This window comes from Pelophylax lessonae (genome assembly GCF_965119305.1).
Source record: "Pelophylax lessonae genome assembly, chromosome: 1".
In the NCBI taxonomy this organism is placed as follows: domain Eukaryota; kingdom Metazoa; phylum Chordata; class Amphibia; order Anura; family Ranidae; genus Pelophylax; species Pelophylax lessonae.
The window spans coordinates 216999753-217027626 of NC_138768.1; the positions used below are offsets into that span (position 1 = coordinate 216999753).

Sequence of the window (27874 nt, forward strand, 5' to 3'; positions counted from 1 at the left end):
CCCATAGGGTTCAATGTAAATCCGGTTAATCCGTTCTGACCTTTTTTTTTTGGTTTTTGAAGCACAAAAAATATGAAACAAATTACAATACACATTAGTACAGTATAGTAATGTATAAAGAGAGAACACTAACCTTGCTTGAGATGACTTCTGGCATGGAGGAAGGCAGGTGGGAGGCTGTGAAATTCAATACAGTAAGTACAGTATTGTACAGAAGTTCTGTACAGTATTGTACAGTACAGTACTGTATTTGCTAAAAAGCACACCAAAAAGCAAAAAGTGTCTTCACAGTACTCACAGTACTTCTTTCTGTGTCTCTTCTTCTCTCCACGATCTTCCTACAGGAAGTCACGACCATGTGACAGCCTGGAAATAGCATTAAAATGGCCGCGGCTCCTGGTCGTGAACCGAAGCAGAGTTCGTGAACCGGAGCATATTTTTATGAATTTTTCTGTTCGTGAACCGAGATGTTCGTGAACAGAAGCATTCGTGAACTGAGGTATCACTGTATTACAATAAGGAGTGGTGTCACTGCAAGGAAAAAATGTCCCTGTATGGGTGGTGTCATTGAAAGCAAAACAGTCCCTATGTTGAGGAAGTCACTGAAAGAAAACATTGTACTTGTGTTGGGGGTGTCACTAGAAGGAAAAAATGTCCCTGAGTTGGTGAGGTCACTTGAAAGAAAAAAAATGGCCCAACACTGGTGGTGTCAGTGAAAGGAAAATACATCCTTGCATCAATGGCGTCACGTGAAGGAAAAAATGTTCCTGATTGGCATCTTTGTCAGTGGGATGGAGGAATGAAGAGATGGCAGGTGGGCTCTGTAGGGTTCATGGAACTACAGGGTTCTGAAAGGGCTCTGAGGAGGGAATGATAGGCCGAAAGGGTTCAGACATGCAGCTATGTTTGCTGCCCCTATGAAACGGGTCACTTGTGGTGGAAAGGAGATGAGATGTCACCTCCTAACTGCCTGTTATTTATGTCAGGAGTGACACTGCAGTGTCAGTGAGGAGCAGGACAAGAAGCCAAATGTCTACAGTGCTCCCCCTTAAAGGATAGAAAGGTTTAGTTCCTCTTTACTGTGTGGTTTGGTGTTGGCCTACAATGATTAGCTTTAGTAGAAATTACAGCAAGTTTTCAATGCACAAAATTCCTTTCTCAGCTGAAAGCCTTGTTTAGAGAATCATTTAGGAACAAGATATGAGCTAACAATCTCATAGATCTGGTTATAACCATAAAAGAGAGATGCAACGTCAAAATAAATGAAAGCAAAGATAAAAACTGCCCCAATTTACACTAGTTATATAAGCATTAAAAGACCATCAATGTATACCTCTATCTATATAGTGTTACAGTAAAGGAAGGGTTATAACCTCTATTAGGTTTGTATTGAGGTCAGTGTCCCCGCTAAAAATACATTATTCAGGTTAAAGTGAAAGTAAACCCATTGATTTAGAAGTTTAAAAAACAGTTACATTCCCGGAATGCCGGGAAGGCTGACTGGTGTCATAACTGATCACATGTGCAGCATCATGGCAGTTGAAGATCAGAGACCAAGATGGCAGCTTCCTTGGCTGAAAATGATAGGAGGGTTTACTTCCATAACCACTTGCTGACTTCGCTATAGCTAAATAATGGCTCGGCTAATAATACAGCACGGTTGTCTAGTTCTGGGATGCTGTTCCATGATCGCGCCCGCTGTGCGACCGCTGTGCACCCGCTTCGGGGAGCAAGCGGTGCGATCTGCGATCACAGTGTCTGGAGGACACTGCTGATCACATATTGAGACAAAGAGTCAATCAGCAGGTCTTTACCACCTGATCAGCTGTGTCCAATCACAGCTGATCATGGATATCAAAAGAAATAAGTCGATTATCTGCACTGTTTTCCTCACGCTGACAGCATGAGGAGAGGAGAAGAGAGCCGATAACCAGCTTCTCTAAAAGGGACATCTACACTGATAATCAGGGCACTGATTACCAGTGTCCTGATTATCAATGCAGTCCCAACAGTGCCCACCAGTGCTGCCAATCTGTGCCCACCAGTTCTGCCAATCTGTGCCCACCAGTGCTGCCAATCAGTGCCCACCAGTGCTGCCAATCAGTGCCCACCAGGGCCTCCTCATCAGTGTCAACTATCAGTGCCACATACCAGTGCCGCCTATCAGTGCCCATCAGTGCCACCCACTAGTGTTCATCCGTGCCCATCAATGATGTCTACCGATGCCCATCAGTGCTGCCTATCAGTGCCCATCATTGCAGCCTCATCAGTGCCTCCTCATAAGTGCCCACTAGTGTCACCTTTGCAGTGCCCATCAGTGCAGCCTATCAGTGCCCATCAATGCCCATTAGTTTCACCACATCATTGCCCATTAGGGCAGCCTATTAGTGCTTATCAGTGCAGCCTCATCAGCGCACATCAGTGAAGGAGAAGAATTACCTATTTGCAAAATTCTAGGGCTTATTAATTTATGTAGCAAAAAATAAAAAAAACAGTGGTGATTAAATGCCACAAAAAGAAAGCTCTATTTGTGTGAAAAAAAAACTATAAAAATGTTGTTTGGGTACAGTGTTGCATGACCGGGCAATTGTCATTCAAATTGTGACAGTGTGACTGAAAGCTGGAAATTGGCCTGGGCAGGAACAGGCTAAAAGTGCCCAGTGGGCAAAAGGTTAAGAGAGGAAGGGGCAGCACTGCAAACCAGTCAGGCCTGACACAAGTAGCTGATGAGGCTGGGAGAACACATGGTGGGGCTATTTAAAAACCAAGCTGTTTTGCTTGAATACAGTAGAGAAAAGTGAGTTTAAATGTTGACCTTGATTTTTGACAGGGGTGTCTGCATTAGAAAACTTGCTTAACCGCTTGCCGTTAATTAACGTCACTAGCCTGGGAGGGTCTGGGGAACGAGCGCGCGCCCGCGGAGGCGAGCTCCCGCGCGGTCACGAACCCCCCCGCGCGTGTGACTGGCGGACCCGATGTCCGCCGGTTACTCGGCGATCGTCGGGGGAGAGGGAGAAAGTCAGGCGGCTTGTGTAAACAAGCCACCTGTCATTCTCCTCGGTGTAAAAACACTGATCAGACGGATCTACTATGTAGATCCGTTGATCAGTGTCCTTACACCTCAAGCCACAGCCAATCACAGTAGAAAGCACGCCCCTAGGGACACACACAGCCCCTCCCTCCCAAATAAAGTTAACCCCTTCACTACCAGTGTATTTTTACAGTAACAGTGCATATATATAGCACTGATTAGTGTAGAAATGTCACTGGTACCCCCAAAAGTGTCATAAATGTCAGTCAAGGGTCAGATCTGTCCGCCGCAATGTCGCAGTACCGCAAAAAAATCGCAGATCGCCACCATTACACGTTAAAAAAAAAAACAACAAAAATGACAAAAATCTCTCCCTTTGTTAGTAAACGCGATAACTTTTGCGCAAACCAATAAAAATACGCTTTTTGCGATTTTTTTTACCAAACATAGGTAGGATAAAACAAATTGGCCGAAAATGTTAAAAAATTTTGATTTTTACATTTTTTTGGGGGGGAATTTCATATAAAAAAATGTGAAAAATATTGTTATTTTTGCAAAATTTACGCTCTTTTTTTGTTTATAGCGCAAAAAGTAAAAAGCGCACAGGTGATCAAATACCACCAAAAGAAAGCTCTGTTTGTGTGAAAAAAAGGACGTCAAATTTGTTTAGGTACAGCGTTGCACGACCGCGCAATTGTCCGTTAAAATCACGCAGTGCCGAATCGCAAAATACCCCCTACTCGTTTAGCAGGAAAATCCTCCGGGGCTTAAGTGGTTAATTATTTTTCTGGAAAGGAGTTGAAAATTTGAAAAAACATGAGAATACCAATTCAGAAAGCTAAGTATGTGGCCTGGTATTTATACTGCAGAAGGACAGTAAATGTGCAGCCCCCTATTATTAAGCATTAGAATTTTCAAAACCCCCTGTACATAGTAGGTAATGTAGGTATGGGTGGTTGGTTTTGTTCCATCTACAAAACCTACCAGATGCCCAGATGTGGCAAGTAGATGGTCATTTCCCAATGGTAAACTAGTAACCAATATAGCAAGTTTGGAAATTATTAAAAAAGCCCCCCCCAAATTTCCCCTTCTGCAATTTAAGAGCATGATGTGCGAGTATGCATCACATACTAGCACAATATGAAAGACTTAACTTAAAACAAAGCCCTCCAGTGGCACCCTTTCACCACTGACCGGGCTTCCATCTTCACCAGGTCTTCCTTCTGGGTTTGTGGGCTCTTGGCATATTAAATATTTAAGCTGTGATGATGTCACTCCCATGTACAAGTCATGGCACAGCTTTCTCAATGGATGGCAAATCGTCCATAGAGAGCACATTTCACATGCATCCGTGACGTTGCTGGCTACTACTAAAATTATAGACAAGCAGGGTTTAATACCACTTTTAAAAAACAACCTGTATACAAACTTAAAAATAAATTAAATATTCTTGACTTAAAGAGGTTGTAAACCCAAATGCCTGAAACACCATTTTTTTTTTTTTGTATAGTTTAGTGGATAATGTTGTTATAACCTAAATCACATCTTATCTGTATCTTTCATAAATCTGCTGAACCGGGGGGTGTGGCATAGTACCAAAGCGCTTGGGGGGGGGGGGTTAGAGCTAACACCACAGTGTCCCTCTCCCACTTATACATTGGGTCTCTCTCTCTCTAATCTCTGCTGTGTCTCTCGCTGACTCACTGACTGTGTGTGTGTCTCTCTCTTTCTCTGTCTCTCACTCTCTGTCTCTTTCTCTCTCTCTGTCTTCCTGTCTCTTGCTCTCTCTCTCCCTCTGTCTCTCACTCTCTGTCTCTTTCTCTCTCTCTCTTTCTGTCTGTCTGTCTGTCTGTCTCTGTCTTTTACGGTCCCTCTGTTTCTTTCTGTTTGTCACTCTCTCTCTCACACACTTGCTCTCTGTTTCTCTCTCTCTCTCTCTCTGTGTTTTTCACTGTGTCTCAAACTTTCTCTTTCTCCTTGTCTTTCTCTGTGTCTCTCTCTCCCTCTGTCTGTCTCTATTCCTCTCAATGTCTCTCTGTCTGTCTCTCTCTTTTTCTTTCTGTCTGTCTGTCTCTCTCTCTCTGTCTTTCTGTCTGCTTCTCTTTCTCTCTCTGTCCCTGTGTCCCTATCTGCCTCTCATTGTCACTTATTCACTCTCTCTCTGTTTCTCTCTGTGTCTCACTGTCTTTCTCTCTCTCACTCTGTCTTTCTATCTGTCTGTCTCTCTCTCTCTGTCTGTATTTCTCTTTCTCACCGTGTCTCTCTCTGTCTGCCTCTCACTGTCTCTCTCTCTCGTTCTTTCTCTCTCTCACTCTCTCTCTGTTTGTCTGTCTCTCTGTCTCTGTCTGTCTCTCAGTCTCTCTGTCTGTCTCTGTCTGTCTCTCACTGTATCTCTCTCTCTCTGTCTGTCTCTCACTGTCTTTCTCTCTCTCTCTTTCTCTTTCCCTGTGTATGTCTCTTACTGTCTCTCTCTCTCTCTCTCTTTCTCTGTGTCTGTCTCTCTCTCTTTCTCTGTGTCTGTCTCTCACTGTCTTTCTCTCTCTCTCTCTCTCTTTCCCTGTGTATGTCTCTTACTGTCTCTCTCTCGCTCTCTCTCTTTCTCTGTGTCTGTCTCTCTCTCTTTCTCTGTGTCTGTCTCTCTCTCTCTCTCTCTCTCTCTCTGTCAATTCAATTCAATTCAAATAAGCTTTATTGGCAGGACCAAATACATTTTTGCATTGCCAAAGCAGTTGAGTTTGGGGGGGGGGGGGGGTAATGGGTAATATAAAGGGGAATGGGGCGTGGGTCCATGTAAAGGATTTTTAAGTGCTCAGTTTTTCGTGTCCCTCTCAGTCTGTGACACGCTGTCACATATTGTGCAGCTATTTTTATCATTGGCTCCTCTTCTCCCAGTAGGATTTGGAGTTTCCTCTTCTCTTCTCTCTGTCTCTCACTCTCTCGGTCTGTCTCTCTGTCTCACTGTCTATCTTTCTGTCACTGTCTGTCTCTCTCTGTCTCTCACTCTCTTGGTCAGTCTCTGTCTGTCTCTCACTGTCTCTCTCTCTCTCTCTCTCTATCTGTCTCTCGCTCTGTGTTTGTCTCTCTCTCACTGCCGGCTCTCACTGTCTCTGTCTCTGTCTGTCTCTCTCTCTGTCTCCAACTGTCTCTCTCTCTCTCTCTCTGCCACTCTCACTGTCTCTCTGTCTGTTTGTCTCTCTCTCGATCTCCCTCTCTCTCTGCCACTCTCACTGTCTCTGTCTCTCTGTCTGTCTCTCTCTCTCGCACTCTCTCTATCTCCCACTGTCTCTCTCTCTCTGCCACTCTCACTGTCTCTGTCTCTCTGTCTGTCTCTCTCTCTGCTGCAAATATGCCATGTAAGAATTTCAGTGTGCTTTGTACCTGGATAGATCCAGAGGTGAGGGGGAGGATAGAGAAAGTAAACACTGCAGGTTCCAATCTCAGTCCCAGTAAGGTGCAGAGCAGCAGAAGACATGCCCTGTTCCCACAGGCTCATTCATGTGTCTCATTGCACAGACTGTCACCATTTGTTTCATGGCGTTGGGTTTTTTCAGTCATTAGAAAGGGGAGGATTACAGATGACAGGCTGTTCTTCCTTCATCTGTACTATGCATAGATGATTTGTGCATAGACCTTGTTATTTATTAGATTTAATGTTTTGTTTGTGTTTGGTTTTTCAGGTGTACAGCCACTTTAATAAAACATAGTTTATGGAATCTGAAAGTGTGTAATGTCCACACCAGGTGTTGTCCTTAAGAGTAGCTCCAGTCTGGAAAGAAAAAGTCAAATACTGTAGCTGCTGACTCTTAATATAAGGACACTTACCTTTTCAGGGATCCCCCGATGTCAGCACCCTGAGCCGTTTCGTTAATCGGCTTCAGATGCAGGCATCAGCCAGCATTGTAAGTAACGGAAACCAGCAGTGATCGCTACGGGGATCTTACCCTGCACTGCTGTCAGGCCACTTGGAAACAAGCACACACAGGGCAGTCAAGTCTGTGTTTACCAGACCCAGGCACCAAACTTGGAAGCTGTCATTAGCCTGGCACTGCTGTGCCAATAAATATCGCCTTATCGATAATTTGCATTTTTTTCTCGTGGGTGATTGCGTAGGCGGAGCCCCAGTGTACTGTATTGCCCGGGGCCCTTTAATGCTCTTAAGATGGCACTGCAGCTGAGAGGTGGGATTCTGGCAATACAATAGCTTTATTGCACATGGAAATCCAGGGAGTTTTTATAGCATAACTGTGAAACTGTATAGAAACAGCACTAAGGAGAGCTTTGGCTGGCACATGTACTTGCGGGTTCATTACACATTATGTTTTTCAAAGGCATAATAACTTCAACTATACTGTAAGTTGTGCTTGCCTTAGTGAAACTAAAATTAAACATTCTGCAATAGCCATTTAGTAGATTCTTTATACTATCTTGATTATTGACATATATTTGAAAAATAGACATTTCAGTTCCTTCACCAACATTTCTAGAACAGTAAGAATGATTGATCATGAACCTCAAAAGCTTACTTTCATAATTTATGATTGAGGCCCTTTAACTCTATAAATGCATGTTATTCGCAATGCTTGAAACTATAACTGTGTTATTAGTTGGAATTCTATGGAGGTACAAGAGGCAATTCCCTGCTTGAGGTAACTATCTGAAAAAGGACTTTTTGTGGAATGTGATAAGGGTTACAAGGACTAGGGTGTACTCCTAATATTGTGAGCTTCGTGGGTGAAGGGGTTGTGCTGAGGGCACAATGTTCACATCTTTCATGGTACAAAGTAACTGTATGACTGCAGAGCCATCTGCTAACCCTCTCTTTCCAGATGGTATGTAGAGATTTTAGGCATTGTATCTTTACATATAAATAAAATGAGATAATAACAAAACAAACACTGGTGAGGGGGAGGACAATTAAAGCTGAGAAAATGTGTGGGATAGAGAAATAATGAGTCTAGGACCATATAGATTGTCATGTTGAAAAAGGATTTATTAACCAAACTTAAAGTGAATCCTTCACTGAAACATTGAAGGGAGTTCATTAGGAACCAAAAACGATAGTGCATATATTATGTTTCCTAGGTGTCATAGTTCACTGATTGGTTCCACCAAGTCAATGGTTTCTCAAAAGGGGATGCATGTATTAGATGGGAACATTAGAGGTTTGAATAAGGGTGTCTCTCCAAGCACCCATGAAGAATCACAGAGCTTTTATTTTATTATAGGCGGCATGAATATTAGTAGGCCTCACAATAGTTATTATTGCCATGCCTGTACATATTTGTTTTATGAAGGATGTCGTTTAGTAATATTGTCCTTTTTTGTCACAGTACGTCTGCTCTCCTCTCATCTGCCTCCCAATGTGTTATCTCTTTTGTTTTCCCAGGACCACATTCCAGTGCCCTACCAGCCAGATTCCAGCAGCAACCCTTCCTCTACGACATCCTCCACACCGTCCTCACCTGCTCCTCCGCTTCCCCCCAGCGCCACCCCACCCTCTCCTCTTCACCCATCCCCACAATGCACCCGCCAGCAGAAGCCGTTCAACTTACCAGGTACCGAAACCCACCTGGAGCATGCGCAGAGCTTTCTACCCAATTCTCTGCTGAACTAGTGGCACAGGAAAGATAAATATAGCTGAAGTGGTTCTAAATCAATTCGAAGGCAACTTCATAAAACATTGTTATGCTGAATGGGCAGAGATTAGTTACTCACCCCTCTACCATTTTTCTGGTTTAAAGTGCCTGGGTCTCATCAGCTGATGGCTTCTTCTGTCTGTGGTAATGACTTGCTTCATAGAAGTTTTAAAAAAAAACTCTATGACACTGAGCTAGGGGCAGCCACAGGTGTGTTTTATCTGCAAGAGTTTTAGCCTGCTTATTATAAGATTTGGGGCTTGGATTGCAGTAAAGTTATCACACCCCACTCACACTATCCCTTACAACTGGATTTGGTTTAGTAGTGTTTTCTTCAAATACGTTATATTTGATGTTTTATTGCAGTGCTGCTGTGAGCTATAGTAACTAAAATGTAAGGGGAAATGCCAAGGTTTTACAAGATGTTGCTTGATTCATATTAAACAATTAAAAGTACACAAAGTGCCCTGCATATTCATTTTTAATAGATCTAGGGTGAATAGCATACAGCTGGTTCCCATGTGAACAGTGCAGAATTTGCAGAATCTTTAATGTTTACCCACCAAAATATGTCTTATTTAAATTGAAAATTTTGCAAAACTGCAAAATTATGAATTACTTTTAAGTTTGCCCAGTTCTACAATTATTATGTAACACAGTTGAAGTAATTGTCTTTTATTTTGGTTCCTGTTCACTTGTAAATTATGTATTATACCATGGTAACCCCTGTGTTTGCTGCCAGAATAGCATTTTCCAAGGTTTATTTTTATTTTACTGATAATACTGTATATTGAACAGATATATCCTCATTAAGGCAGTTAAGTTGTGGTTAATGTTACCAATATATTTCTAAAAGCATGCTTTCAGTCAGCGACTAGTAGATCAGACCATTTTTTTCTTAGCAAAACTCTAAAAGAAACAGCAGCCAACCAAATATACAGGCTTATCTTTGCATCTGCACTAACTCCTAAAGGTTATGGATGCCTGGTACACAGCAGTCATTTTTGCACATACTCTTGTATGTGCATGACTGGGTTTTAACTTTTTTGCAGATACAGTTGAATCTCTAATAGAAAAGTATCCGTTAAAAGAGTTTGGGGTAGATGCTGGCTAAGTACTGCCTTAAAATTACTGTATATTATTCAGTTTGGCAAATACATATTGATGCATTTTGGAAACTCTCTATCAGCAGAATGTTTTTTTCAAGCCTTTTGTACAAAACATTTTACCCAGGCAAAAAAGTGGGATTCTTTAAATTTTGGAGCTCTTTTAACAAGATAGCAAGTTCTGAAGTTTAAAACGTCATAACATCGAATATGCGCTCACTTGTTTATAGTTGTACTTCCTATGTGCTATTTAAAGGAAATGTATTATGAGATGAGCATGTAGGCTGCCATAGTTGAGTTCCCTGCTATGTTTATGGACAGTGCAGCAGAATTATTACTAATCTATGGCAAGGTAAAGTGGCAAGACAGAGGTTATCCAGGACAAATATAAAAAGACAGAGAGAAAATTGACTCACCAGCACCCACACATAGACAGTGATAAAGTACTTAAGAGCAAGGTAAGGGGACCAGGTTCAAGTGTCTAGTATTTTTTTCACAATAATTTAATAAAAAAATAAATTTATCTTCTGCACTATGGCTGAAACTCCCTTTTGGAAGATCAGTACAAGTATATAGCGTCTTTCCAAGTTTCATAATTTGGATACAAAGATCGTTCCCCTAACTGCCCCCTCTTCTCAGTAGAACTTAGAGGTACAGTATTTTGCTTAAATAAAGGATAGGCCATTAGTTTATTTCTTTTGAGACCCTAGAATGACACTAGTCTTTTTGGAAAAATTTTAAGAAACATTTTCTCTGCAGTTCAATTTTATCCCCATGACCTAAAAGAAATAAACTAACAATCTAACCCATAATCTGAATGGTAATACTGCTGTGTGTCCTGCGGAGTATACATCTCCTAAAATATATTAGTTTTAGTATAAAATGTTGGCTTGGGTTGAGCAGACGTGTTTATATTTTATCATTTTATATGGTTTATCATTTTGCTGCTGGGATAAAGCTTCCATCTGCTGCAATGTTTATTTTTTGGCTCAAAAGCTTTTCAGAACGTTTTCACTGATTTAAATTATTATAAAAATGTGATCATAAGCTAAGTCTGTTTAAGTGTGTCCTTCTATAAGAAAACTGGAAAACTAGTTTTCATATGCAAACAAGAAAATACATAAAATGGGGATTAACTTCTATTCTAATGACATAAAAAAAAAGTTCTATTGATATAAATGATTATATTCGCAACCAAATTCAGTATGTCGCTGCTGATAGGTCATACTGTTGTAGCCCCCTCTCACAACTGATGAATGGAGTTTTCCACATAATGAAAAATCTACATACAATGGGTCCTCTCTTCAGTTATTCTTCACATTGCTCTGTGGCAGAGGAAAATCCGTAGAACTGGTGATCTTTTGACTAGTTTTATAAAAGATTAGTGTGTGTGTGTGTGTGTTTTGGGGAAGGGGAGAGTAGACCTCTCAGTTTGGCTGCAGTAGGGAATGGAGGATTGCTAATGAGATCTTGAGCTACTGATTGCTGAGCAATGAAATTTGAATAACAGCAGGGCATTGCTGAGAAACCACAGGCTTTTCAGATATAAAAGTGTTTTCTTTAAACTTGGAAGATAAACCTCTCCACAGTGTCTACAGCTACAGAGGTCAGTAAGCACCTGTTTAAAGTTTATTTACTATGAGTATAAATATATGTTAATGTCTGTAACCTGACCACAGTGCTACTTTAAACTCATATGGTTTAATGTAAAAGAAGAACATAGGCCTTCTTTACCTGTTGATGTACAGACATGATTATTTTTCCTATTTCAATATATTTAATAATTTGAACCTGTGGTACACATCAAACATTCCGCATTGCAGGTACAAAGATAATAAGCCAAAATACATGGATCAACGTGATGTCAAATTAATATCCAATAAGCACTGTAGAGCAAAGGGTAAAGATGTGACATTGTTTCTGGAGCGTACTCTAAACCCCTGCAAAGAATATTAAATCAGCTCAATGAGTCTTGATGTCAAGAGTCACATCATTCGTATGGGGCAGGTAGACCAAGACGGTCAACCAAGAAAGAAGATGTGGGGAAATGTAGGAAGAGAAGGCAGCAAAGGTGGAAGAGGTGGGAGAGAGAACAGGAAAGAGGACAGTTTTTTTTTTTTAAATAATAAAGCTTAAGGATTTTTCAAGCTTAGATGCATACACACAAGAAATAAGGAAAATGAGTGCATAGGGGTAAAAGCTAAGTCACCCCTTGTGAAGATTACAGCAAATACCCATCAGAGGTTAACAGAGAGCAAAATACAAATTACACACAATTATTAAATGACACACTGGGTCAGTCAAGCAATTACAAGTAGGTCACGTGATCACAGTACTTGATAGAGATAGGGAGCCAACTGTCTCTTCTACCATGAATAAGTGGGGAATTAAACAACGAGCAATGAAGAACAGAGGGGAAATAAGGTAAGGGAAGGTTGTCTAGTTAGGGGCTGGCTCAATAGCACCAATTCTGTTGCAGTGAAAATGCTATGCAAATCGTAGGAAATGCTAAAGATGTGAAGAGGTAGAGAAATCTATCCAAATGCTCAATGTTTTCATGAAGTGTGAGTGCTGATCATGTATTTTAGCTGTTAATTCCACATAATGTGACTGAGTTCATTCACCCATTATCAAACGTCTGGGATTGTTGTGAATCTCCAGTGCCTAGGGATAGGAAGAAGGCCCTTTTTAGTGGCCATAACTTACCCTGGGATAATGGAAAGCATGAAGGCATGATTTAACCTTGCAAATGAACATTGACATAAAGATTAATCAGCTCTATAATTTGATAACCTGCATTAATAAATATGGGCACACAAAAATGTTTTTACAACCAGATTGTGTTCGCGAGCTTTCTTTTCCTACAGTTTGTCTTCTGGTAAATGCTGAATTTAGCAGAACTGTTTGTCTCATAATTGCTAAATATAGTGCTAATTTGCCAGGTGATTTGGAAGTTTAATCCGTATATTGGTTTTCTGTTTCACATGCAAAGCTATTTTTTAAAGATACTGAGAACGTTACCACACTTTTGAGGTAGTAGAGCAGGATATGCTTTATGAATAAAATCTCTCTGTTTTATAATTTCTTATAGGGTCCAACAGTACGACTCATCCGTGTCCCTCTTTGCTGCAAGGTTCTCATTACTACAAGTATAAACAGCAGTTCATATTTCCAGGTAGGGTTATTATCCAAGAAGCTTTAGATGGTCTTCCTTTAACCATAGAATGTAATGTTCTGGAAACCTGTGGCAGGTGATATTGTTAACTTAGGTACAGGTCAGCCACACATCAGGACCCTTCACTTCATTCTTTATCCTTTCATCTCTGTGTTGCTTTTGATCAATATTTCAATGGCATGCCTTGAATGTGTCATGTACAGTTACATCCCATGCTTCTGCTTAGGAACTCCTGCCTTCACGTTTGATATGTTTAGTGTTTTTCTGGAACCAAGCTTGCAAAGGTACACCAGTTATATATTACAAATCTTTTCAAATCAGCTACATGTGTGTTTGTGTAATTGTTTAGTAGCATGATATCAAAGCTGAAATCTGGGCAGATATAAAATGCACAGACAGAGATCTATAGTCATTAATACATAATTTTTTTGCAAAATACTGTATTTTTTTTTCATCGCTTGGTATAACGGAGATGAATAACAAATATAGTAACACAATGGAAAAGTCTGGGTTTACATTTTTTAAATGTATTTTGCATAAGTACTTGAATTTGTCTTAGGACCAACCTGTTATAGTCCCCATACTGCAGAGCTCACAAATGGCGAGAAAGAGGCAGGACAAAGAGCCAATAAATGAATCTGCTGGCAAGAGACATGCTAATAAAAGTAGAAAGCAGAGTGGAAGAGAGAAAAGCTGAGGACCATGCTGCATCTCCTTCACTGTCCAGTCACAGGCTAAGGATGGGTCTATGACAGCCTAGGCTTAAAAGAAACAGGTTGAATTATGCTGGCTGTCATTCAACCCAGAAGACTGATGACATCTAGTGGCGGAAAATAAGTTCTTTGGGGGACAGCGCTGAATTGAAAGTATTGCAATAATTCTGCTTTTTAGTTAACCTTTTTAAGGACTATTATTTTTAACTTTATAGCTCATTAAATCAATAAAATGTGTTGTTACTAATAACTTAGACATTGCAAGTGTAGTCATCTAACTCATAGTCTAATTTGATGTTTTATGGCAGAAACTTAGCATATTTTACTGGTACACACTGAAATAGCACAGACAATGCAATAAGCTAATCAGTGTCATACTGAAATAGGAGCAGGCTATGGGAAAATCTGCCTTAATGTTTATTGCCAAGCATAAATAATGCACTAGTGTTCAACTAGCACCTTAACATAGTGTGAGAGCTCACCAAGTCACAGGGCCATGTCTCATATAGGTCAGACCTGTGCTGCCAAAGTATTCTGTCATATATACAGAGTTCTAATAAGTCATGTAATCTCTACAGTATTTACTATGAGAACGAATAATGACTTTAGAAAAATCGAATCCACATTCTTTAAATAAATAACATTTTACTATATATGCTTGAACATTGCTTTTCAAAGATTGTGGGCTTTAGTGTTCATGTCTAAACTCATTAGGTAAAGTATTTTGAATGTTCATGCCAGTTATGCTCTTTTTGTTTTAGTTTGTGTTTAAGAGAGCCCTACTCCTATTCTCTGCTCATGAGAGGGGAGTTGAGTGGCAATGCTTCTAACATGTTACTGTCATCATCTGCTGTAGCTGCCCGAAAAGTCCGGCCATCAGGCACTGTGATGCCTAACAAGCAGAAACCTTGTCAGTACACCTCCTACAGACTTACTGGGTAAACGAATGGCCCTGCTGGAGTCTGCCGCTGCGAACACATGTAACTGCAGTTATTATAGTTTTTATTTATTGCAAGAACTTATATAGAGCCATCAATTTACACAGTGCTTTACATATACTGTATATTGTACATTCACACCAGTCCCTGCCCTCAAGGAGCTTAAAATCTAATGTCTCTAACTCACATTCTTACATACACATACTAGGGCCAATTTACTTACCAGCATTTCTTTGGGATGTTGGAGGAAACTCACACAGGCACAGGGAGAACATGCAAACTTCAAGCAGGTAGTGCTATGGTTGGGATTCAAACCAACAATCCTAGTGCTTTTAGACAGAAGTGCTAACCACTTAGACACTGTGTATTGCAGTTATTATAGTATATCCCAATGCACCTTTGAAATACCGCTATGGGTGGCTATATTGGGAGGAATGTGTACACATTGAGAATGAGTCTTGACACATATAAAGTTGTGAATCCTCTCCGACTAAAATCTGACCCTAGTGGTTCCTAGAGAACATAATGCCTAATGACTAGCTCGGTCTTTAAGGAGGTCTTTAACCACTTAAGCCCCGGAGGATTTTCCTGCTTAACGACCAGGGGGTATTTTGCGATTCGGCACTGCGTGACTTTAACGGACAATTGCGCGGTCGTGCGACGCTGTACCTAAACGAATTTGACGTCCTTTTTTTCCCACATAGAGCTTTCTTTTGGTGGTATTTGATCACCCGTGCGATTTTTACTTTTTGTGCTATAAACAAAAAAAGAGCGTACATTTTGCAAAAACAACAATATTTTTCACATTTTTTTATATAAAATTCCCCCAAAAAAATGTAAAAATCAAAATTTTTTAACATTTTCGGCCAATTTGTTTTATGCTACCTATGTTTGGTAAAAAAAATCGCAAAAAGTGTATTTTGATTGGTTTGCGCAAAAGTTATCGCGTTTACTAACAAAGGAAAAGATTTTTGTCATTTTTGTTGTTTTTTTTTAACGTGTAATGGCGGCGATCTGCAATTTTTTTGCGGTACTGCGACATTGGGGCGGACAGATCGGACCCTTGACTGACATTTTTGACACTTTTGGGGTTACCAGTGACATTTCTACACTAATCAGTGCTATATATATGCACTGTTACTGTAAAAATACACTGGTAGTGAAGGGGTTAACTTTATTTGGGAGGGAGGGGCTGTGTGTGTCCCTAGGGGCCTGCTTTCTACTGTGATTGGCTGTGGCTTGAGCTGTAAGGACACTGATCAACGGATCTACATACTAGATCCGTGTGATCGGTGTCTTTACAGCGAGGAGAATGACAGGTGGCTTGTTTACACAAGCTGACTGACATTCTCCCTCTCCCCCGCCGATCGCCGAGTGACCGGCGGACATCGGGTCCGCTGGTCACATGCGCGGGGGGGTCCGTGACCGCGCAGGAGCGGGAGCGCGCCTCCGCGGGCGCGCGCTCGCTCCCCAAAGCCTCACAGGCGAGCGACGTAGACCTACGTCACTCTGCCTGTGAGGGGCTGACTGCCGCAGTAAATATACTGTGAGCAGTCGGCAAGCGGTTAAGAAGGTTGCGGTAGGTAATGGAAGGATTGACATCCCAGAGCTCAGCAGAAGGATACGCAAGAAGAGTTAAATGTCATATGTAAGCTTGTATCCTCTTCTACAGGCAGGTAACAAAAATTATAGATAATTGGAGAACCTGTGTAATGCTATGATTCTTAAATGTATTAAACTTTTTAGTATCTCTTTATTTTGTATTCTTCTTTTTTATTTGTAGATGTTGTGCCTGAAGTCCCTCCCCGAGCACCCCAAGTAATCCTTCATCCAGTGACTTCTAATACAGGGTATGTGATCCTTTCTCCTATACGCTGTATTCAGTTAATAAGGGTTCATACTTTACCTGAAAAAATAAAAAAACCTCTTCTGCAACAAAGACATGAATAAAGCATTCTTTACCTCCTGACTGATGTGACAATGCATGCTTGATGACGTCCTACAGATCGATACAGAAGAGAAAGCTAGCACAAAATCTTTGTATATAAAGCATTTTGTTTGTAGCATGTCTTAAAAGCCAGCGTTAATGCAAGTTTGTGGAAAAGCTGGTTTGCGATCCTAAATCAACTGATATTTGGCTGATAGGCACAATTTACTACCAAGCAAAATGTTAAAAACATCACGTCATATAACTTTTTGTTTTTCCTATCAAAAAGATTAAACATGTGTTTTGAATTTCTTTAAAACATTAAATGAACAGAGGGATTAGGAAGCATTAATACATTTTAAATCTGTCATTTTATGTTTTATTAGATTTAAGGCACTTAAACTTTTTCAGTGAAAACTTATTTTTCTGTTTTAGACAGAGTTGGATAGGTACTGAAAGCATCTTATGTAAATTTCCTGGCAAATTTCCTGGTCAGACACAGACTGCAACAAAACAAAAAGAAAGTCTATCAAAAATGAAAAAGTATTGGCTTGTTTAGGTCTTTAACTATTAGTGTTTTTCTCGTTCAGTATATTTTTATTGGAGAAATTGCAGTATGTGCAAAACAGTAGAGCTGAAAGCACTTACAGTAACAGAAAGTAGTTATCAGTTTTAGGTAGAACTGAAAAGGAGGTTCAAGCCCTCCGAAAACACACACGTTAAATAAGTCCATAGATTTGGAAATATATTGCAATTGGGGTATCTAGTGTATAAGGCATAAAATAGACAAGGGGAAAACCCCCTTAAGGCATATAAAGAAAAAGAGAGAGGAAAGTATGGGGTAAGCGGTGAGAAGAAGAGAAGAGAAGAGGGTCAGTCACTCCGGTCATGTCCCAGGTACATATAATAATTCTGAATAGGTCTCAAGCATCAGGGCTCAAGGGAGGAGGCATCAAATCCGGACAGTAGAAAATTGTCGATCCATGGTTGCCAGATCTTAGGATGTTTGGGAATATTTTCTAATATGGTGGCCTCTATTTTGCTATGAATCATTGCTTGGGTCATCCTACTTTTGGTCTCAAGTATACAAAGTGTTGCGGTCTTCCAGGCCATTGCTATGGTTTGTTTAGAGGCAGTCATAAATTGCTGTAGCAGCTTTGTCTGTGCTCTGGTTAGTTAAAGAGAATAGTGATTCAATAGAGCGACAGCTGAGTTAGGCTCTATTGTTTAAGCAGCGTTGAGAACATCTTAAAAATTTCAACCCAAAATAGCTTCACGAGCAGGCATGCCCACCAAATATGAGCATGTATACCTGGTTCACCACAGCCACGATAGCACACAGAGGGAAAACACAGAGGATGGCAGGGGGTGGGTGTTAACAAGGTATTAGTGGGTTGCCAGGAGTGATGAGGAAGAGGATGGCAGGGGGTGGGTGTTAGTTGCCAGGTGGGATGAGGATGACAGAGAGGGAGAGAGAGAGAGAGAGAGAGAGAGAGAGAGAGAGAGAGAGAGAAAGAGGAAAGGCACAGAGAGAGAAAAAGAAGGATCAAAAATATGAAGAAAATAAGACATACCACATGTTTTGCTTGATCTGTATTATTTATGAGTTTAGAAATTGGGAAATAAATGTATTTTTTAAAGTTTAGAAATATCTTTGACCTCAATATGCACGATGCAGGCTGTAACTGATGCTGTTGAGAAGTCAAAAAAGAACCCTGCAAGAACATGTACAGTACAGTGATGTTATCTCCTTTATGGAATCACTGCCTCTTGAAATCCACTACAGCCTGTGTCCTCATGCTTTTATGGGAGGTGGATCATCCACAAATCAAGATGTGACATCCCACCGCTGGGTTCTTTTTTAAATTACTGGGCATGGAGGAGGAGGGAGGGACTTAGTTGTCATTTAGGATCTGTATACACACCCAAATGCTTGATGTATGCTATGTGATACCATGTGACCTACACTGAACTACACATACAGTGCTTATCTGGACTTGTACAGAGTGAACTTGCAGGAGGGGGAGGATCTGTGCATACAGGATCACACAGCCTTTTTACACAATGCAGAGGATTAATTACTTAAGTTACCCAGTGATTCAAAAAGTTTAAGGTGTGTCAAACATAAATTGATTTTAGATATATTTAGAATATCCGGTACCAACATCCCTGTACTTAGATATAAGTAACACTCTGAGATTCCAGAGTTCTCGTATATACGAGGAAAAAGAGGGCTTGGCTATACCAATTTGTTTGGGACTTTTAAGGTACCAATAAAGAAAATTTGGATAAAGACAAAAGACATATAAAAAAAATTATACATTTTATTCACAACTTTAAAAGATTCATCTCATTAGACGTTTTTTAGGATGAATGTTGGCAGACAAAGAGACATACAAAAAACATAAACAGAAAAACCATATATCTATAAACAGTGGAATATATCACATAGTTGGATATTGTTGTATGTATAGAGTCAAATGGCTGGTAATTGCTCAGAGTGAACAAGCAAAGGATTCGTCCACTAGGGCAAGAAACAGCGCCCGCCCGACATGTTTCACCACAAAGGCTTCTTCAGGGGCATAGCATACAGTATATTGCAGGTTATATTGCTATATGATACATAAAACAGAAACAAAAACAGAAAAAGAGAAAATATGTTAGCAACAAACCAACATCAGAAACATTTGTATTGCTTAAGGTGGTGCATGCCAAAGGTCGTGCAAGTGTCCAGGGGAACAAAGTTTCCTCTACTGCTAGGGGGACCCCAGACACCAAGGGGAAACACCGAAGCGTAATGCGCATGCAAGACAACCAGGGGTGAAATTCATACTGGGGGGGGGACGGATGCGGGAGCAGATATTAATGGATAGAATCATATAGGTGTATAATAGAAGCCTAACATAAGATGTTTGAAACTGCATGCAATATGCAGAAAAGTCTAAACAAAGGGCATATTATACCTCAAGAAGAATAGTAGAACATCTTCATATAATATAGATATAGAGGTATTTAGGATGTTTATTAGGAGTGGTGGGGAATGCGGTTGTGCACCGTCTGTTGCTCAGGTAGTTTCTCCGTACGGTAATTTATAATAGCATTATCTAAAATAGCAATATCAAGGAAAAAGCCATTAGATTGGATCCATAGGATCATAGAAAACAAAGTAGGGAATGAGTGAAGAGAAAAGGCTCCAAGTACCAAGTTTCTCTTCACTCATTCCCTATTTTTTCCTTGATATTGCTATTTTAGATAATGCTATTATAAATTACCGTACGGAGAAACTACCTGAGCAACAGACGGTGCACAACCGCATTCCCCACCACTCCTAATAAACATCCTAAATACCTCTATATCTATATTATATGAAGATGTTCTACTATTCTTCTTGAGGTATAATATGCCCTTTGTTTAGACTTTTCTGCATATTGCATGCAGTTTCAAACATCTTATGTTAGGCTTCTATTATACACCTATATGATTCTATCCATTAATATCTGCTCCCGCATCCGTCCCCCCCCCAGTATGAATTTCACCCCTGGTTGTCTTGCATGCGCATTACGCTTCGGTGTTTCCCCTTGGTGTCTGGGGTCCCCCTAGCAGTAGAGGAAACTTTGTTCCCCTGGACACTTGCACGACCTTTGGCATGCACCACCTTAAGCAATACAAATGTTTCTGATGTTGGTTTGTTGCTAAAATATTTTCTCTTTTTCTGTTTTTGTTTCTGTTTTATGTATCATATAGCAATATAACCTGCAATATACTGTATGCTATGCCCCTGAAGAAGCCTTTGTGGTGAAACATGTCGGGCGGGCGCTGTTTCTTGCCCTAGTGGACGAATCCTTTGCTTGTTCACTCTGAGCAATTACCAGCCATTTGACTCTATACATACAACAATATTCAACTATGTGATATATTCCACTGTTTATAGATATATGTTTTTTCTGTTTATGTTTTTTGTATGTCTCTTTGTCTGCCAACATTCATCCTAAAAAACGTCTAATGAGATGAATCTTTTAAAGTTGTGAATAAAATGTATAATTTTTTTTATATGTCTTTTGTCTTTATCCAAATTTTCTTTATTGGTACCTTAAAAGTCCCAAACAAATTGGTATAGCCAAGCCCTCTTTTTCTTCGTATATACGAGAACTCTGGAATCTCAGAGTGTTACTTATATCTAAGTTACCCAGTGAGTATAACAAGCATGATATCCTGCATCTACAGACAGATTTTACTGTTGTGGGTTTAGTAACACTTTAATGATCATGGTATCACTGTGCTTGATTGGCCAACAAACTTGCCTGACCTAAACCCCATAGAGAACCTGTAGGATATTGTCAAGAGGAAGATGAGAGACACCAGACCCAACAATGCAGACGAGCTAAAGGCCGCTATCAAAGCAACCTGGACTTCCATAACACCTCAGCAGTGCTAAAGTCTGATCGCCTCCATGCCATGCCGCATTGATGCAGAAGTTCATGCCAAAGGAGCCCCGACCAAGTATTAAGTGCAGACTATATTGTACATGAACATACTTTTCAGTAAGCCCCAACATTTCTGTATTAAAAATCCTTTTTTTTATTGGTCCTATGTAATATTAACATTTTCTGAGATACTAAATTGCTGGCTTTTCACTAGCTGTAAAGCATAATCACCAAAATTAAAAGAAAGAAATGCTTAAATGATATCACTTTGTGTATAACGCATCTATATAAAATTTGAGATTCACTTTCTGAATTGAATTCCCGAAATAAATTAACTTTTTGATGATATTCTAATTTTCTAAGATGCACCTGTATACATTTTTTTTTTTAAAAAAAGGTGTTTATAATGTTTCTTTTATATCTATACACAAAGGTTTTATCTTTTATTTATATTTTAAACTGAATGGGTTGTTTTACAAGACGATCATTTACAATCACTTTAATAAATTAACTTTTATAATACTTTTAATATAACTGTCTAAAATCAATTCATAATTTATATTTCCAAAATCTCCTGAAGATTGGTTGGCTATACAGTGACTGGTTCAGCAGGGACTGGCCAAATTCAGATAAGTGTGTGGTTGTCCCCGCTTTACAGAAATCAATCGTTTCATCGATTTCTGTGAGAGATACATGCTGGAAAACTTTTGTTCATCAGCGGCTGCAGTTAGTCACCTGCAGGTGCTGATCAGTGTATTTTGACAGCCGCCAGTCCCTCTGTCATAATACAGTGTCCTAGCAGGGGGTTCCTATAGCCACCTCATTTGTGGCTGACCAAACATTGTCAGCAAGAACCGACAAAGATTCAAACTGTTAATGGGCATGCTGAATGTACAAAGTTGATTGATCAATAAACTAGGGTACAGACAGCCTGCCGGATTCTCCTGTGATTATCACTAGCGATAATCACTGTCTTCTCCCAGCGGGGATCAGCTTCCCCCGCCAGGAGAAGACTATAACCCTTACAGACCACCATGGTTAAAATTATATTACTAGCACAGCTTTTGGTTGCCCTATTCCTATGCTCCTTTTGTCTGTCCTGATGCAGTCACCTCCCATTGTGTTTATTTGGTCGATGCTGAATTCTTTGGTGGCCATCTTGGGTCATACAGAGTCTATTTAAGACCCTGGCTCCCGGGTTTGGCGAGTATTTTGTGTGTGGCTAGAATAGGGACAGGACACCCATCTAGCAGGAAAAGTGCTTAGCATCAGGGAGGAGTTCTGGAGGAGTAGGGAAAGTGCATTGATACACCATCCTTTCTTGAAGCCTCCCCACTCAGGTACGGGCTAGCCAGATCGCATCCCACCCCTTCAGACAGACGGTGTCAGCATATCTGAGATCTACTTCTCCGGACACATCACTGTTACATACTGTGAATGTTTCTAGTCAGGTTGCCTTGCCACCGGGCCTAGCCTGTATTGCTGAACTTCAGTTACAATATATTTCTGTTTTTGTGCACTGGTACTGAGTGTTTTCTGCCGCAGCACCATGCTGCACCTACCCACAAGCAGTTCCAGTCCCGGATACTATAAATATGTTTAAAAGCTGCATGTCCATCTTATCAGCTAATGATGAAGTATAAAAGGAGATTTAGTGTTTAGCTTCAGAGATGAAATAAAATAACAGACATAAATTAATCCTCCGGCAGGGAGCAGTGTGGCAGCTGTATAAACAGGAAAAAGAAAATGAATTGGCAATATCTGCAGCTCTTGATTCTGTCAAGTATTTATTTGCATCTAGTTTCATTCCAAGAATTCAAAATATAAAGAAAATAGAGAAGTAATTCATGTGATTGTTTTAGGGTTTTTTCATAACATAATTAATTACAAATAAATAAAATGCAATACACTATTATTTGTCAAAGCAGTATTTATACAATCTTATTAGAGCAGATTGTGTGAGGGCAATGTTACAAACAGGGATGAGTGTGACCAATTTCTCAATGTTTCTATTAAATGTAATAATAATCAAAAAGAAGAACAGTTCTTGCTAAATTATATGATTTCCTGAAAATTGGACATATCACCATGTATAAATTCAAGAGCCAAAATAGTTGCAATTTGCTGATCAGCGGATTCACTTGGTGTTCAGATCAGTTTACTTTCTATCAGGTTTTTACTTGTTCATTAACTTCCATACAAAATGGTGTTGTATAACTAGATGAGCTTTTATATGTATGTATTGTAATAAAAACCACATCCTTATGTATCACACACCTGCCCCCTTCAAATGTAAACTCTTAAAGTTAGGGCCTCCCTCTCTTTTTTCCATTGTTTGTATAAACTATACTATATATATATATATATATATATATATATACACATACTCACCGGCCAGGTAATTAGGTACACCTGTTCAATTGCTTGGTAACACAAATTGCTAATTAGCAAATCACATGGCAACACCTCAATCTAGACATGTGTAGGCATCTAGAAATGGTGAAGAAGTTCAAACCAAGCGTCAGAATGGGAAAGAAAGGCGATTTAGGTGAATTTGAACGTGGCATGGTTTTTGGCGCCAAACAGGCTAGTCTGAGTATTTCAAAAACTGCTGATCTACTGGGATTTCACGCACAACCACCTCTAGCGTTTACAGAGAATGATCCGAAAAAGATAAAATATCCAGTAAGCGGGTCTTGTGTGGACAAAAAATGCCTTGTTGATGTCAGAGGTCAGAGGAGAATAGGCAGAGATTGCTTTCATGCCAATATGGACCAAAATCTCTGAGAAATGTTTTCAACACCTCGTTGAATCTATGCTAGAAGAATTAGGGCAGCTCTGAAGGCAAAAGGGGGTCCAAGTTGGTACCAGCAAGGTATACATAATAAAGTGGCTGGTGTGTGTATATATACAGTTTACACAGTATATATCTAACATAACTGATGTTAGATATTTATCAACATTTTTTTTTTTTTTTTTTGCTTGTTAAAATTTGTGACACACTTTCATACATGTCCAAATAATATTTGTCCCTATTTCAATTGAAATATTCATATGAGTTATGTGGGAAGAAACTCTTTAAAATGCATAAACATTTTTATACAACAGACATTACAGAAGTTCATCTTATAGGAATGTGTCATTTCTTGTTCAAGTGACCAGTAATAGAAAAAATATAGCAAGATAAGAAATAAACATGTTCCATAAATTAGGTGTACAGTACTTATTATACCTTGAGTTAGCCAGCAGTATTCCTTCATACACCTGTCTAAAGCCAGTAATTATGTCCATCTTCTCTAAATAGTAAAGCTGCTTTTTCATAAGCTGTGTTGGATGTGCCTCAAATTATTATGCTATGAAGCAACATGAACAGATTTGTAATAAAAACTGTGAGTCTTTAGCTCAAACTAGAAACACAATAAAATCCACTGCAGCCTTAGTTCAACAACAATTACATATGGTGCTTTTGTAACATGTTCTAAGCAGATTATAGTGATTAGGGATGGGCTTGATATTCGAGTCGAACGTAAGTTCGACTCAAACATCAGCTGTCCGTGTGCTTGCCAAACATACGAACAAATAGGGCGTTCGCGGGAAGTTTGCCTGCTGATGAGCGCCCCGTAATGCACTGCGCTGGTGCAGTGAATTAATTATTGATGATTGGCCAAAGCATGCACCTGACCTGTATGATTTGGTCAATCACAGCAAAATGTCCTGTCAGAGCCAGAGGCATGGTGCATTTAGCCAATCATGGCTCAGGGGCTAAGTTCACCCCCCACACTATATAAGGCTGATGCTTACACGGCAGCCGTGTATAGTGTGTTATAATAGATTAGGCAGGTAGTTCGTGGACAGTGAGTTGAGTTAGTTTAGTGCAGTCAGTGAAGTGTTCAGGTTATACCCCACTTTTATAATGTATGGATATGTTTTAGTCCTGGGTGCCCTCTCAGTGCTCCTCAAGTTTTGTGTCCCTGTCACTTATAGTTCGTGAGCAGTGTCAAGCTGGCAAGATTTCCCATAGATGCCAATATTAAAGACAGGGATCAGAGCCATGTCAAGCTGACCAATATTTCCCATAGACGCCAATGTTAGACAAGAAGAAGTGCCATGTCAAGCTGACCAATATTTCACATAGACGCCAATGTTAAAGATGGGGAGCAGTGCCATGCCAAGCTGACCAATATTTCCCATAGATGCCAATGAGCACTGGAAGCTGAAAATTGTCTAGTCAGGAAGGGGGTGAAAGTTCCCTGTTTTTAAGTGGTTTAGGGGAACCCTAGGACAGAATAAAAAAAAAAAAAACGACATGGTGGGCACCCCCCCCCCCCAAAAAAAAATCTATACCAGGCCCTTTGGGTCCTGTATAGATTTTAGGGGAAGCTCCACGCCAAAATTGAAAAAAAAAAATGGCATGGCCCCCCCCCAAAAAATCCATACCAGACCCTTACCTGAGCATGCAGCCTGGCAGGCCAGGAAAGGGGGGGGTGTGAGCGAGCGCCCCCCCCCCTCCCGACCATACCAGGCCGCTTGCCCTCAAAATGGGGAAGGTGCTTTGGGGTGCTCCCTAAAGCACCTTGTCTCCGTGTTGATGGGGACAAGGGCCTCTTCCCACCAACACTGGGCTGTGAATGTGAGGGTCTGCGGGTGGAGGGCTTATCGGAATCTGGAAGACCCCTTTAACAAGGGGGCCCCCCAGATCCGCCCCCCCATGTGAATGGGTATCGGATACATCGTACCCCTACCTATTCACCAAAAAAGTGTACAAAAAGAATAAACACAAAAGACAGTTTTTAACAAGTCCTTTATTTAAAAATAAAAATAAAAATAAAAAAATAGTGTCCCTCAATGTAAATTCATCTTCAATCATGACGCCCACTGCACCTGTAGAATAGAAAAACATTGAAAGACACTTCCATTTCTTCTGAGGCATACCCGCGGAATGACGCTCTTGAGCTTTGTTAGCCCTTTTATAGACAAGGGGCGGGGCCACCAAATTACGTCACCAGGGGACACCGCCCTCTTTTGACATCACATGATGTCACGTGACATCAGAAGGGACAGTGACATAACCTAGTGGCCCCGCCCCTTGCCTATAAAAGAGCTGTCGAAGCTCAAGAGCATCATACGGTGGGAACTTCTCAGAAGAGGCGGAAGCGTCTTTCAATTTTTTCCTATTTTTAGGGTGCGGCGGGCGTCGTGATTGATGATGGATTTACAGAGAGGGACACTATTTTTCTATTTTTATTTTTGAATAAAGGACTTGTCAAAAACTGTCTTTTGTGTTTATTTTTTTTTTTTTTTTACACTTTTTTGGTGAATGGGTTGGGATCCGATACCCATTCACATGGGGGGGGGCAAGATCTGGGGGCCCCCTTGGTAAAGTGGGCTTCCAGATTCCGATTCAGGGTTCTCTTCATGGGAAATGATCATAGTATACTGTAAACCATCCAGCAGCTGTGTGGGAGACAGACACCAGGAGTGGTGCCAAGAAAGTCATATATTATAGTGGATAGTAGTGCATTTCGGTTGTAAGCCCTTGTAGTTCACCAACTCAGGGTTCCCCAGGGCACAGAGTCTAAACCCCAGCCTGCTTCTTCACCAGGGCCCCTGATGGGGAGGATAGACTTGTAGCAAGCTGGAACTAGGTCGTGGCCCCCAGGTAGGCCCAGCTGAGAACACGGAGACCACTTAGCATGTGCAGAGTATGGCAGCAGGAGACTGAAGTAAAAAACAAGGAAACACTCTGAGGTCAGGGTGGGCGTCAAGTAAGCACAGACAGTGGATGAAGCCGTAATCGGTACACAGGTAGTCAGACAGGATACACAAAGTAGTAGTAACCATATGCGAGATCAGAGAACTGTGAAGTTGCCCAGGCAACACGGGCTGGACTGAGCACATGTACTGTATTGTACTGTATATATAGGAAGCAAACTGGGAGGCTGGTCAGGAAGTGATGGAAGGGAAAGGAAATATAAACCCAGAGAATAGCAGGTGACGCCCATAGGTGAGCACAGAAGCCAACAACACATAAAATGAATTAGAGGACTAGGAGAAGCACAGCAGCAAGAAGGGAAGAATACACAGGCAGAAAAACTGCAGGCTAAATAATTACAGTCAATATTTTCTTATTCCAAACAATTATCTTTCCACCAGTGCTCCATTCAGTGTTTATAACCTCCTCTGACAAATGGAAAGCCAATCACTAGACTGCCTAGCCTTCTTTGAATAAAGGAAGGCAGGCATCACTTTATATCCAGAGCTGTCAAAAGTCCTCTGGTCAGCTTCGCCCCAGCTCAATTACACAATCCTCAGTATATAGCCTGACATCCCGTCTAGTCCTGCTGCCTTTCTGATGTCAATGAGTGACCGGGCTGTCACAGGAGTTTATCTCACGTTGCTGCTTTTCAGCTTGGATATTACTAAACCTTACGTGTATTATTTTTGAGGGTGGAAGATCTACAGCAGTGTAGCATTTATTTATTTTGTTTTGTTTGGGGGTATTAAGATAGAGAATATTGATTTTATTGTACTGAGTTGGTCTTCTTTTTTTCCTCTATATTTACACAACAACCTTACATACTTTGAACAGACAGTTCCTCAATGCCCAGTCTTAAGGTTTCACTCTTACTGGCGCATAGATGAAATAGAACCTTTCGAGACTTTTTGGTACAGCCTGTTCCCAGACAAAAAAAATGCAAAGATATCCTATAAAATTTCATAAAGAAGAGGGTGCTACAGATGCCTACGCACATTGACATATGTGGGTAAGAGTACTGGTCTATCTAAATGGCACTTTCAATGTCACAGAAGCATCACAGAAGGGGTGCCCTGGCAAAAACAGAGAAGGGCAAAAAAATCAACCTGAATAAACCAGTAGCAGTACCTTTTGTCACAAATAAACATCAGGTCCATAAACTCAGGGGC

At 40.5% G+C, this 27874-nt stretch overlaps 1 protein-coding gene across 2 annotated transcripts in view; it reads left to right on the forward strand.

Moving 5' to 3' along the window:
• KSR2 (kinase suppressor of ras 2) overlaps window positions 1-27874 on the forward strand; it is a gene marked incomplete at its 3' end in the record, with an annotated part of 683082 nt that overhangs the window by 467295 nt on the left and 187913 nt on the right. For both annotated transcript variants that reach the window (XM_082252187.1, XM_082252188.1), the window contains exons 10-12: window positions 8418-8586; window positions 12865-12948; window positions 16383-16449. In XM_082252187.1, the coding sequence (XP_082108313.1) occupies window positions 8418-8586; window positions 12865-12948; window positions 16383-16449 (320 nt within the window). The remainder of the gene's footprint in view (window positions 1-8417; window positions 8587-12864; window positions 12949-16382; window positions 16450-27874) is intronic.